General features: G+C 34.9%; 1 protein-coding gene across 3 annotated transcripts; it reads left to right on the top strand.

Annotated features, from left to right (window-relative positions):
* The first annotated feature begins 279 nt into the window (after window positions 1–279).
* Window positions 280–14,242, top strand: LOC135202937 (GDP-L-fucose synthase-like). Of its 3 annotated transcripts, none has more exons than XM_064232413.1 (7): window positions 280–354; window positions 7,141–7,290; window positions 8,042–8,156; window positions 8,725–8,853; window positions 10,958–11,149; window positions 12,736–12,883; window positions 13,331–14,242. In XM_064232413.1, exons 2-7 carry the CDS (start codon window positions 7,148–7,150, stop codon window positions 13,564–13,566), a joined length of 963 nt encoding a protein of 320 aa, XP_064088483.1. In that variant the 5' UTR covers window positions 280–354; window positions 7,141–7,147; the 3' UTR covers window positions 13,567–14,242. The 3 variants fall into 3 exon arrangements, with proteins under 3 accessions (XP_064088483.1, XP_064088482.1, XP_064088484.1); XM_064232412.1 differs by having other exon boundaries at window positions 292–440; XM_064232414.1 differs by having other exon boundaries at window positions 329–349.
* The last annotated feature ends 436 nt before the right edge of the window (window positions 14,243–14,678 follow it).

The following is a 14,678-nucleotide window of genomic DNA, read 5'->3' as shown; positions in this document are numbered from 1 at the left end:
CAACGTCCTTCTTGTCAGGTACCTTGTCTAAATAAATAAATAGGTAAAAATAATCGACAAATAATTAAATAAATAGATATATAAACAAATAAATGATATATAGAGGTCAATGTATATTAATTTTTCTTAAATATATGCACACCACAAAAAACTCATGATTTACACATACACTTGTCAGGATTACAAGGTTATTCTCGTTGTTGCCACAAAATACTGGATACTACTGGCTGATATATTAACAAGTGCTCGCGTACAGCAGCATATGTTTTTTTAGGAAGATCCGAGCACTGTAAACACCTGCACGGGCACGTTTTTTTCCCAGTGTAAACTCAACGCAGCAAGAAAAAAGGTGAGGTAAGCCATTGCGGTAGCGAGCTTCATCTCAAAGTTGGAGGTACTGATTTGGAGCGAAATATCCATCAGCCACAGACCACAAACAGGTAATGAAGATTTGGCCAATTTTTTAACTACGTCAGAAGCGAAAGTTACTGGAATAGCTTTCCACGTATTTTTCACAGCTACAGAATTTGTTAAGTCCATTGGTTGCATAACAAATGATTTTGCTAATTGAAAAATTATGTAAGGGTGGTTGTTGGTTTTACATAAAGACGCTCCTAAATTGTCCTAAGGCATTCATGGAGACTGTCTTCAGGCCAGCAGAGGTGAATATTTTTTATTTTTTTATTTTTTTTTTATATCTGGGAGGTTTTGAGAATTTTCTTTCACATGCAAGGGCAATAGGTAGTCAATACAGTATCGGCCATTGCATTAATCTCCGTTCCTGAATTGTACTAAGGCATTCATGGGGATAACTAGCCAGAAGTGGACTGTTGGAATCTTCAGGCCAGCAGAGGTAAATATTTTTTTTCTTTACCTCTGGGAGGTTTTGAGAATTTCCTTTCGCATGCAAGGGCAATATGGCATCAACAATTGCATTAACCTACCGCCATATATTCTCCAGATTGCTCTATCGTTTCAACCGTTCAAAAAATGTGCTGCTTATTTCTAGCAGTGATGAAATCTATGTTGCAATATAGGATTAGTTTATTCTTAAGCATCGTTGCATCTGTATCTTTATTATATTTCTCTGTAGATCAACCAGACAACAGGAAATCCAACCAGCATACAATTCCCCTTTTGCTAATAGTGCTGAGAAACTCAAGTGAGTGGGGTGAGTGTTGGTGCCACGGTCTAAGTATATTTGTTGGCTCTTGGGACGTTCTTCACTAAAAGATGGTCGTCTAACGCTAACCAACTACCATTTGTCCCAGTGCCCCTAGGTTCGTGATACCTGTACGTATACCTCACAGACATCCCCAATCCCTTACTGATTATCATTTATCTATATATTTCATTCAGCAATAGTGGAATCGTTCTCACATAAAATTCTGTTGAACCAAACACAAAAACTTCTTTCAGTTTTCTTCTGGAGATGGACAAAGAAACCCACAAAATTGTTAAATATAACTTGTTTGTTTACTTGTAAGTTTTTACATCGTATTTTACTACCAAGTATAACTTGTTTACTTGTAAGTATTTACACCGTATTTTAATCAACACTCGAGTACTTTCAACGCCTGATTCCTAAATTCACGCTAGGAACCATTGATTCCTAGATTCACGCTAGGAACCATTGATTCCTAGATTCGCGCTAAGAACCATTGATTCCTAGATTCACGCTAGGAACCATTGATTCCTAGATTCGCGCTAGGAACAATTGATTCCTAGATTCACGCTAGGAACCATTGTTTCCTAGATTCACGCTAGGAACCATTGATTCCTAGATTCGCGCTAGGAACCATTGATTCCTAGATTCGCGCTAGGAACCATTGATTCCTAGATTCGCGCTAGGAACCATTGATTCCTAGATTAACGCTAGGAACCATTGATTCCTAGATTAACGCTAGGAACCATTGATTCCTAGATTCACGCTAGGAACCATTGATTCCTAGATTCGCGCTAGGAACCATTGATTCCTAGATTCGCGCTAGGAACCATTGATTCCTAGATTCACGCTAGGAACCATTGATTCCTAGATTAACGCTAGGAACCATTGATTCCTAGATTCACGCTAGGAACCATAAGTAAGGAAACATCGACCTCGCCAAAGGAACCTGAAAATACCGGCTTTTGCTTTCTCAGCTCTTCGTCGTCACGAACACCTTTCGAGAGGTCGAGTGAGTGTCGGGAATCAATTTGGATCTCACGAGCCTGATGAAAAATCAAGTTTTGCTTCTTTGTAAAGCAGTAGAAAAAAATATACTACTGGCAGCCATCAGTAGAACAATATCTGTGATATGGATCTTCAGCCTCGCCCCTCCATCCCCCCCCCCCCGCCACACACCCAAAAAACTCAATCCCTCCTCCACATTACACGAGAGTTTTTAGCTGCGCTGTCAGTTGATGACGTGGCCATAACTTCCCATGAAGTCTTCAGCCTCCAGACAGCTAAAGAACCCAGCTAACAAAGAAACCTGAAACAACTTATCCTCATTAATACCTATGGTAGTGCGAGGGGTCATCTCAAGATTAGAAACCCGCCTGAAAATTTTTTTTTGTTTTCTTTTATCAGTTTTCTGTAAAAAGAAAAGTATAGAGATGGCTATTTATCCGTCCGTCCGCACTTTTTCTGTCAGGGCTTAGATCTTAAAAATAACTCAGGCTAAAGGACTGCGAATTGGTATCTTGATGAACCATCCTCCAATCATCAAACATAAAAAATTGCAGCCCTCTAGCCTCATTGGCTTTTATTTTATTTAAGGTTAAAAAGTCTGACATGGCGTCGCTGCGAGTTTCATGGGCCCTGCCTGAGAGTTTCCTACAACATTATATGCTGTACAGAGAACTAGATTGTGTCGAAAAAATATTCTACAAAGACTTACAGCTTAAAGAAAAAGAGTTGCTCTCAGACCAGAGACTTGAAGCCAAACAATCAAAAAGTGCTATATTGCCTAATAAGAGAAAATTACATTTAAGATTATATATACTTATTTACTGTTTTAAATACTATGTTTCTTAATAGTTCAAACTGTTGTCGCATTAACGCCTTGAGCAATATATGGTATTTAAATTCATTATCGATATCTTGAATGACCCTGTCAATGATATCCCTATCGATTTCTCATCTGGTGTGCAACGCAAAGCATTCAACATTTTTATCATCTATGATTACATCCTCTGATTCATTTTTCTGCTCCCTTCAATTATTACTCGCTAGATATCTCAAATACAATCTCGTATGAAGTGTCAAGCGCTGAAATGTTTACATGAATAAAAAAAAAAATGTTAACAAATTTATTATTTAAATGATAAGCGAAATTCGGCGCTGAATGAGAGTTTGACATTTGTACGTAGATATAAATGTGCGAAACGTATCTGTTGTCTAATGGTAAGCGAAATTCGGCGTGAAATGAATTTTTTTTTTGCATTTATGACTGTCTTTTTTTTCTATCCCTGATATTCCTATGAGCTCCTCATTCCACAGACGGCGAGTAATATTAATTCATAGTGACGCCATAAAAAATAGTAGACACCACTGACATCAGCTGGAGGAAAACACCGTCCCTCGTGCTGCACCTGTTCTTTTTTTTGTGTGTTTTTTGAAAGGGGGTTATCTAATACACCTGGTGTGTTATCACGAATATGAACAAGAAGAGTTATATGCATGTGCTATATATGTATGTATGTACGTATATCAATATATACATATTACTCATATATATATATATATATATATATATATATATATATATATATATATATATATATATATATATATATATATATATGTATAAATAATATATATATGATATATAGTATATATATATATATATATATAATATATATATATAATAGATCAGATATAGATGTATATAGTATATATATATATATATTATATATATATTATATATATAATATATATTATATATATATATATATATATAGATATAGATATATATATATATATATATATATATATATATATATATATATATATATATATATATATTATATATATATATATATATATTATATATATATGTAAATATGTGCTTATTAAATCAGAGTGGATGCTTGTGACTTCAGTTTCTAAGTGAATGCCAAAAGACAATGACAGGCAGAAGGTCTCAATACGGCCTGTCATTTCTTGTATGTTATCTCTATATATATATATATATATATATATATATATATATATATATATATATATATATATATATATATATATATATGAATCGAAGTCTGAATCAAAAGTTCGCGTCTGTCGATCCTTTGAACCCTTAGGTTATTTGATTGTCATGATGAGAGAGAGAGAGAGAGAGATAGAGAGAGAGAGAGAGAGAGAGAGAGAGGAAACGCAACAGGTGTGGATTCACATAGGAAAAGATTTATCATGAGTCAACGATTTTCGTGTCATCTGCCATAAGTAAGTCTATTATCTAGAGATGGATAATATTGGTACTGTGTGCCGCACACACACACAATCCTAATACACACACGCACACACACACAAAAACACACACACACACACACCACACACCACACCATATATATATATTATATATATAATATATAGATATATATATATATATATATATATATATGTGATACACACACACACACCACACAAACACCACCATATATATATATATATATAGATATATATATGTATATATATATATATAATAGTATTATATACTATATATCACACACACCACCCACACACACACACAACAATATATATATAATATATACATATATATATTATATATAATAATATATATATATATATATATATCATTCGAGCTACAAATGTCCTTTAATATCTACATTCACTCTACCTCGGAATTGATATATTTTCATATATGATACCGAAAGGGGAATTTTTGTTTTAGTTTATAATAATTTCGTCCCCCCATGGGATCGAACCACCGTCCAAGTGGACGGGAACGAAATCAGGACAGACAGTGACGCTATCCAATTCCCCTTCGGTACATGTATGAAAATATATCAATTCCGAGGTAGAGTGAATTTAGATATTAAGGACATTTGTAGCTCGAATGATATATAAATGAATCATGGTTGAATGTGATAATTATTCATATATATATATATATATATATATATATATATATATATATATATATCTATATATATATATATATATATATATATATATATATATATATATATATGTGTATGTAGTATGTATGTATAAGGCTTGTTGAGAGGAACTGTTCGGAAAAGAAATCTACATTGACGTTTGTGTGAGCAAGTGAGCTCATCGCTTAGCAAAAGAGTCACACCTATGCTGGCAATGTAATAGTTAGTGAAACTATAAAAAGTGGCGCAGTGTGCGATGACTAACAAACGCTTCGGACATGGATTTCGAAATCCCCAACTGGTTTCATCTGATTTTACGATCATTCGTTACTGGATATTCGAATACTCTACCCTGCGCAGCATTTCCTGGGTCTTATAGCCTATCCTAGATTAGAATACCAGTTTTTTTTTCATATGAACTGTAAGGCATTGGACTAATTTTCAAGCAATGACGGAAATTTTTATGAATATAGATAACACTAATATGCCTGATAAGAAAACAATTGATCAAATACTGATAAAGAATTATTTGAATTTACATCACAATGTGAAGGGTACCTACTGGCACGCAAAGACATCAAGATATCTTGAATGTAACCAATTCACCTGTTTAGAATAAGAGGAACTTCTACCTGAAGCCGTACAAACACATTATGAGCCAAATAGTCTCAGTTTCGAGTGCGAAGAAAGACCACGATTGAATATGTTTACTTTGGAGAAGTTGCATTCGTCCGCTGCAATAAAGATATTCAGCATTTTCATTTTCAATAGGCTGGAGAGAGAACGTGATAAAAAAAAGAAAGATCAAAGATCAGACATGGACGAGCTGGCATTAGAAAGCCAGGAGTTCCACGGAACAAATCCTTATTGTAGCATATTATGCAGCAGTGTTTGGAATTAGAAAATCTCCTCATGGTTTTCATTAAGTTGACGTCCACAAAGCAGTAATATGGATTATCATGTGTCGTTAAGGCTTTCCAATAAATCATTTATAGCTAATTGATATTATCAATGAATAAATGCAAAATAAATGTTGATGTGGTCTCGTCAAGTGAATTAGCGACAAATAGTAGAATACTACATGACAATAATATCTAAACTTTGTTGACTACCTTTCCCAAAATTAAGAAAATCCAGGGGGCATCGAAAATGGAAGAGAGGTCTTTGATTAAGGTAAAGATTGTAAACTAAACAGACTTAAGACTTAAATGAAGGAGTTTGTGCATTTTTAATCAACCAAACATCACAAGATTTATAAACTAGAATAACAGAATATATCATATATCTAGAGATACAAGATTCAAAAATGAATTGACAAACTTGTATAATTTCTCTAGAGATCTGAGACTCAAAAATGAATATATGAGAAGCAGAAGTTATGAGGATAGAGTCTGCGCTAATGGAAGAAACACTGTTAGATGAGAAAAGGATAAATTCTGTCGAATCTTTCAAATGTTTAGCAACAATGATATCCAAAACTCGTTCTTTTGCGTTTTCATTTAGTGAAAGATGTGAAAAAAATAAATAAAACACCGGGAAAGTCTGAATAAGTTTTGGATATTAATTAGCTTGAAACTGCATACAAAAGAATGAGAACGCTTAAATCTATCAGGCTGCAATGCTATAAAAAAAATGAACCCTGGCATTATACGACAATTACATCTAAAATATTTAGCAATATGAGAATAAAGCTTTAAATTAAGTATTATGTCCCAGAAAGTGGAATCAAGTTAGAAATAATACCATAGGCCAATAAAGGAGGTTCCATAGTAGATAAGATGATGATGATGAAAGGGAGATAAAAAAGAAGGCTTGGACATGCCAATATATATATATATATATATATATATATATATATATATATATATATATATATATATATATATATATATATATATATATATATATACCATCACCACAAGCATTGAATACAGGTTAGCATTCAATGAAAAAACCGTTTACTTCCTGGTGTATTTAGAACATTACATGAAAAGTGAATTACTACTTCTGGTAAGTAATTTGTTTTGATTTTTTCAGCTCAGAAATGAATGGAATAAGCAAGCATAAGGTGATTTTGGTCACAGGGGGTTCTGGCCTGGTCGGACAAGCCATCAAGAAAGTTTCCGAGGAAGAGAACCGTTCTGATGAGAAATGGATTTTCTTGGCCTCCAAAGATGCTGATCTGAGGTGAGTGATGGTGTCGATGATTATTATCACGTCAAAATATTTATATTTGATTAGCAGTGAGTACCTTATTTACCTTCTCTGTCTAACAATCTTCTCTGTTGATGGCAGATCATAAATATACTGGGTTTTTTCTTAGCTTGTATTCATTCATTTGAATATTTTTGTTAAGTTATTGCTTTTCTTTATCTGTTGAAAAATGAAATTTACAGTTTTTTTTTGTGCTGAAATTATGCCTGTGGAAAAATACATGGTCAGTCGACATGTTATATATAGACTGCAGTGGAGTACCCTCATGAAGTTTGGATAACTTATTCACTGAAGAAAGAGCAGTCCCAGAGGCGTATCTCTTCCAGTTAATTTGGGGGTCATAAGCAACCTAAAAATTATATCCTAAGGCTTCAAAGAACTTAAAGTTCTATATTGACAACTTTATCCTATATGAAATGAGGGTATATGGGGTAGTTCTGGATTCTGTTGAAGATGCCCTCTTCTGCCACTTATGTGCAAGGGCCACTGGTGAAGTAGGCTACTTTGTACTGGCCTACAACATAATTCAAATACCCTCTTCAAAAATGTTGATATCTGTAAGTGGGAATTATTCCATTTTCCTTGCCTGTTATCTATCACTGTATTTGCAAAGCATGATAGCATGATGTTGCTCAAATTTGTTGATGAGAAGACCAGCAGTTTGCCAGCAGTATACCCACAGGGATATTTTCAGAAAAATAACTGATCAGCATCACTTTTCTAGGGATCTTGAGGAAACCCGGGCCATCTTTAAAGAATACAAACCGACTCACGTTGTCCATCTGGCTGCCATGGTTGGAGGATTGTACAAACACCTGAAGGTTAACTGTGACTTTTTGGTGAGTTTTTGAACGTGTTTCGAATCTGTATTAGTTAGACGATAGTTAGATCAACATTTCATATCAATTATATTTATTCACTCAAGTGTCATTTCAATTTTTTATTATTTTATTTGTAATGCTAATGAAGATTTTGATAATTATCAAAGACATGTGACCAGTTTTTATCTTTAATTTGGAATCTGGTGTCATCTAAATTGCTTTGATTTTTTTTTAATGCTAATGAAGATTTTAATAATCATCAAAGACATATGACGAATTTTGATCTTTCATTTGGAACCTGTAGCTTATGATTAAAATGTTTTCAATTTGATTTGATATGCTAATTTTTAGTTTGAATCAGAAACTGAAGCCCTAGTTATATTTTTTTCCCCACCAATTGGCTAGAACATGTTATCCTCATTATTTTAGCATTTGTTTTCAAGATTCTTGAAACATCTATTTTCTGTTTGTGCCTTGTTGCTGAGCTGCATTTTTCTTTAAAAAATATAGTGTAACCTGTGTTCCTTCTCAGCCAGCTGAAACTTTATATAATGATGTAACCAAACACTTCTTTTTTTTCAAAAAGATTTTCAACGTTCGCATCAATGACAACGTCCTCCAGTGTTGTAAGGAGATGGGAGTGAAAAAGGTCGTCTCGTGCCTCTCCACCTGCATTTTCCCTGACGATACGACTTACCCCATCAATGAAACAATGGTGAGAGACATCAAAATGAGTTTAAAAGTTTGTGTGTGTTTATATGAGTTTGAAAAGAAGAAATTCACCTGGCGGTTTAAGATTCACTGTTCTGCAAGTTCCCCATTTTAGACAATTTATCTCTTTATTTCGATTCCACGGGTAATAATAATAATAATAATAATAATAATAATAATAATAATAATAATAATAATAATAATAATAATAATAATAATAATAATAATAATAATAATAATAATAATAATAATAATAATAATAACGGCAAGATCCCAAGATCCCTGAAAAGGAACCTGGAAAAACTAGATACCGAAGTAGCACCACGACTCATGCAGAAGAGTGTGCTCCTAGAAAAAGCACACACACTGAGAAAAGTGATGGACTCCTAAGGAAGCATGATGCATCCCGGAACCCTTCTCTGTAAAAACCACCCAGTCGAATAGGAGGACTGTGATAGACAAAAAATAAATAAATAAAAATAAAAACAATACAAAAATAAATAAACAAATAAAATAAAATAATTATAATAATAATAATATCCTCTTAGACAGGATGGCAGCAGGAATAAAATTATTTCAATACAGTCTTATCAGTTTTATGTATGATTATTCTTCTCTCCTACTTTAATATTGAGCAATAATTTAGTAGAGAGAAATACATCAAAAGCATGGGTACACCAATGTTTATTCTCTATAAATAATACAACACAGAAAGCAGTGGAACACAGGGATGATCCCGTAGAGTTCACCAGGGAACATATTTCAGGTATTCCCCGATGATGGACTTTAGGGCGCTCTCGGCTTTTTTTATATTCATTGTGGAATATGCCTCTATAGAAGAGGTATGATTTCATCAGGGGTGTCGGGGGTGGGGGGAGGGGGTTGGAGGCAAGGGGAGGTTCCTGTTGCTAGCATCTATCCACAACTCTACTGATGCATTTGTCCCTATCACCATTTTTATGTCCATTATTAAAACGAACCTGAGCAACTTGCTCCAGCTCTGTGCTTTGTCCTAAGAAGAGCAGAGCGAGAGAGCTCTTCTGACGAAGGCGCTGATAGAAGAGCATTCATATCTCTCGGGGCACTCACTCTCTCCATTCAGGCACATGCTCAGATTTGTGTGGAGTTTTGTACACCCTATCTTGAACGAGGATGTTAAGAAAGGGGAGGCAATAGTGAAGGCTGCATCCAATTGTCAAATTGAGACAAACATGGGTATGGAAGGAGGGTCTGGGGTGCCATATCTCATCTTGAGTGTGGGCACTGACAAAAATGTTGTCAGTGTACTGCACATGCATCGAGAGCTCTCCTTTCCTGGCAAATAATCTTTGCTCGACATCCCCTATATGAAAATTATCAGAGAAAATGAAAGGAAGAGCCCACCATTACTCCCCATCTATTTGGATGTATATGTAGCCCCTATGGGTGGGAAAAGTGGCTTTTCTAGTACATTTTTCTAGAACTTGAAGAGCACGTTCGGGGATGTTTAAGGATGAAGTGGTATGGTCACTGAATGGATCCCAAATCATTTTAATTGTCTCGTTTGATGGGCACATTTATGAAGAGGAACAGTATGTCACTTGAGCTGAAGAGTGAGCTTATATTTCCGAAGCCTAAATGGCTTATGACTTAATAAGCAAGCATCCACAGAACAGACTGCTTATGTTATGTCGAAAAAAGAGACATGACAAATAGCATCGCAAAAGGAATAATACTTAACAAAACAATAACGATAATTAAACCAACAAAAAGATACACAAAATTTGTAGTGCAAAAATGCAACGCATTTCAAAGCGGTGTTGAAACCTCTCTGCAACATCCGAGCATCAACTGGCACCTGAACTGGATATGGGAGCGGATGCTTTTGAGGGAAACATCACTTGTTAACTCGAAAGTCATACACACTCCGACTCAAATAAATATGCATGTTATGCATATATGCTCTATATTTTCTTTCTCTAATTTATTAGTTAATTTATTGGGAAAGTAGATCAGCAGTAGTATGCCAGTTTGATTTTGTTGTTTAAAGTATACATTTTAGATAACAAAATCAAACAGGCATACTACAGTGAGTTTCCTTTAAATTCATTTATTCTTATTCTTTTCAGATTCACGACGGCCCACCTCACGACTCGAATTTCGGCTACAGCTATGCAAAAAGAATGATTGTGGTGATGAACAGAGCTTATAATATGCAGTATGGATGTCGCTTCACTTCCGTTATACCCACAAATATCTATGGGCCCAACGACAACTTCAGCGTGGAAGATGGTCACGTTATGCCTGGGTTAATTCACAAGGTAAATCAGATTGATTTCAAATGCATTTTTTGGAGGGTGGTGGGCTTGAGGGGAATATTTAAACACACTTACATATCAGCGAAGTTTAGCAGCACTAGGTCTGACATCCTTGGACTGAATTGAATTGGATATAGAATTTAGGCCAAAGGCCAAGTACTGGGACGTATGAAGTCATGCATCGCTGTAATAAATATTGACAGTAAAAGGTTTGAACTATGAATCAATTGTTAGGAGACACTGGAAAAGAAGATGGAAGAAAGAGAAGATGAAAGGAAGTACAGTAATAGGAACTAAAGGACTTGCAGCTAGGGTGACCATCTATAGGATGGGTGGCCATCAAAGAATGACAGCGTGGGGCCAAAGTTATGATGTTATTTCATTTTTGGGTGCCTCAATCTCTCTATCATACAGTCAGCAACCACACCATTTTTAAAATCAGAGAAAGCCAATGAATCTTCAGCCTTTGTTCCCCTGAAAATTTTGCAATCACCCCAGGTTGTAAGGGATGTCTCTTCCAGCAGAATTTGGTGTCTGTCGAAGTTCCAGTTTAAAAACAAAATCCATGCTTTTGAAAACAACAAGAGAGACACCAACAATTTGTAAATAAAGCCATCCATTCACATGTGGTTTTGGGAGGTCTACTATATCCATTTACATACTCTTAATTTATGCTTAGTAACGCAGCTTAAAATCATGGTCCTCCTAACCTCTAGGACACGAGGATTTAAATGGCTGCCCTTGGGACAGTTGTAGTAAATTTGTCCACATGTGCAACTCTCACAATGAATCAGATGCAAAGAATTATGGGCTGCAAGGTCGTCGTCTTTAAAGATAAATTCTAAAATTTAATGCTTTTCGAATTTGATTAGTTCAAATTCGAAAAGCTTTAAATTTTAGAATTTAGCGTTAAAGACGACGACCTTTCAGCCAATAATTCTTTGCATCTAATTCATTGTTAGAGTTGCACATGTGGACAAATTTACTACAGCTGTCCCAAGTGCAGCTGTTTAAATCAAACTCCAATTTATGTTTATATATATATATATATATATATATATATATATATATATATATATATATATATATATATAATATATATGTATATATACTAAGAAATCACAAAAAGTAGGCATGTGATTTTGTTTATTAGCTAAAGCCACTGGGAAAATTTAAAAAAGAAAAGACAGAGTACCAAGTACTTTCGTGTAATTAACACGTCTTTGTGCCCCGAAGATGTCTTAAATACACGACAGTACTTGGCACTCTGTCATTCCTTTTTTTAAATTTTCCCAGTGGTTTCACCTAATATATATATATATATATATATATATATATATATATATATATATATATATATATATATATATATATATATATGCATATATATATATATATATATATATATATATATATATATATATATATATATGTGTGTGTGTGTGTGTGTGTGCGTGTGTGTGTGTGTTTATTTTTTATTATCATTTGTTTAAGCAGCCATTTCCGACTAAGTCCAATCGGCTATGTGTGTGTGTGTGTGTGTACTCTGAATGAAAACATCTGAGTAACTGGTACTTATTCCTCATCAGGGCTACCTCGCGAAGCACAAAAACATCCCTTTCACTGTCTGTGGAACGGGAACACCTCGTAGACAGTTCATCTACTCGATCGATCTGGCGAAGTTAATCATGTGGACTTTGAGGGAGTATGATGAGATCGATCCGATAATTCTTTCAGGTGGGAATAACTATTTTTGTCAGCGGTAATAGTATGTTACTTGTTGCACCGGTGATTGTAGATATAGCTATTACTTAGTAGCCAAACATATCAGCTTAAATACCACAGTTTCTTTACATGAAGTGTCAATGAAAGGAAAGTTTCTTCTCACCATACTGGTTGTACCAGTAATTGTAGTAATGGATATTAATTAGCAGGCAAAACTCTCCGCTTGAATACTACATTGCATTTAGATAAATTGTCATTCAAAGGACCGTACTTTTCAACACGCCCATCATATTCAGTCTTATTATAAAAAGGAGACCAGTAGTTATTTTTGACGCATTTGTGACCAGACCTGGCTCCAAAATGCATAGGCACTTCAAAATTTCATATAGCAATAACCCAACGTCCAGAGAAGTGTGGCGACCCGATTTAACAGAGAAAACTATTCTATTCTACCTCCAGTCGACAAGGAAGACGAGGTGTCAGTGCAAGAGGTGGCCGAGATGGTCAAAGAGGCCTTCGACCTCAAGGATGAGGTCCAATACGACTCCTCGAAATCCGACGGCCAGATCAAGAAGACGGCGAGCAATAGTAAGCTGAGGAAGTATTTGCCGGACTACAAGTTCACGCCGCTCCGTCAGGGGATCAAGGAGACGGCGGAATGGCTTGAGGCTCATTATGAAACCGCGAGAAAATAGCTCCTTAACTTGCTATGAAAACGCCATTCCATAACGCCATTGTTAACTTTTTATAAAGTTATATGATGCAGTTTACTACCATGATAGTAGATTGTTGTAGATTTATGTTTATTATATAATAATGTAGTGTATCAGAATTATATTGTAAGCTGCTGGTCATGTGATCTTCCATTGTAAATAGTTACCACCATGACATTATATTGTTGTTCACTCTTATTTAACTAAATGCAGGGTATCAGCATAATAGTTTCCCGTGGGGCATGTAATACATCGTGCATACCTAATATTTTATGACTTACAGTTATCGTAATTAAAAAAAAAAAAAAAAAAAAAACCTCTTGATTATACCAAAGGTTATGAGGTATTTAGGCTACCCTGTAACACCGGATAATATGATATAGATTCAATCACTCAATCATTGTGCCAGTTGTGCTATGTTAATATTACCCACAGTTGTAAAATTTTCCATGGATGTTTAAATAAATGCAACAAAACACGGGTCTTGTGAAAGTCAACAAAAGATTAACTTCTGTGAGACATATGAAATGTAACATTTTGAACCCTTTCGAAGTAGGTATGCTCAGTTTGATAGAGGCTGGAATTCTCTGAACGTTCTTGCAGTGCGATGTGGTTGTTGTAAAACAAAGCATATGACATTAAATTGTATTTAAAAACATATTACACACATTGCTCGTCTTATTATGGTTCCTCTTTTCTGTGCTGAAAATCGTGAGGTGAGGACATAGATGAAGGCCTGCCAGGTGGAATGCAGTAAGAAATTACGCATGTCAGGTTTACAAGGTTAGATCTGACGACGATCGCCCTATAAAAAAATCCACTAAATTAACGTGCTAACGTCTTTGTACTCCACCATTGTTTATTAGTGTCTGCAAGGGCATGCGGTCGTAAAAACACACTTCGCCAAACATTAAACCTTGCCTGATGATGCCTTTAATAGAAGGCAGTGAAGAGAAGGTGCCTCAGGCAACCGACCCCATAATGTAGGGATAACGGCGGTAAAGAAGAAGATTGGTTAGCAGTGTGTTGTACGTAGTAGGTAAAAAAAAATATCGTTAAAGAAGAAGAAGAAGAAGAAGAAGAAGAAAATAAAA

Source organism: Macrobrachium nipponense, chromosome 33, assembly GCF_015104395.2.
Source record: "Macrobrachium nipponense isolate FS-2020 chromosome 33, ASM1510439v2, whole genome shotgun sequence".
Lineage (NCBI taxonomy): Eukaryota > Metazoa > Arthropoda > Malacostraca > Decapoda > Palaemonidae > Macrobrachium > Macrobrachium nipponense.
This window is presented reverse-complemented; position numbering and strand designations above follow the sequence as displayed.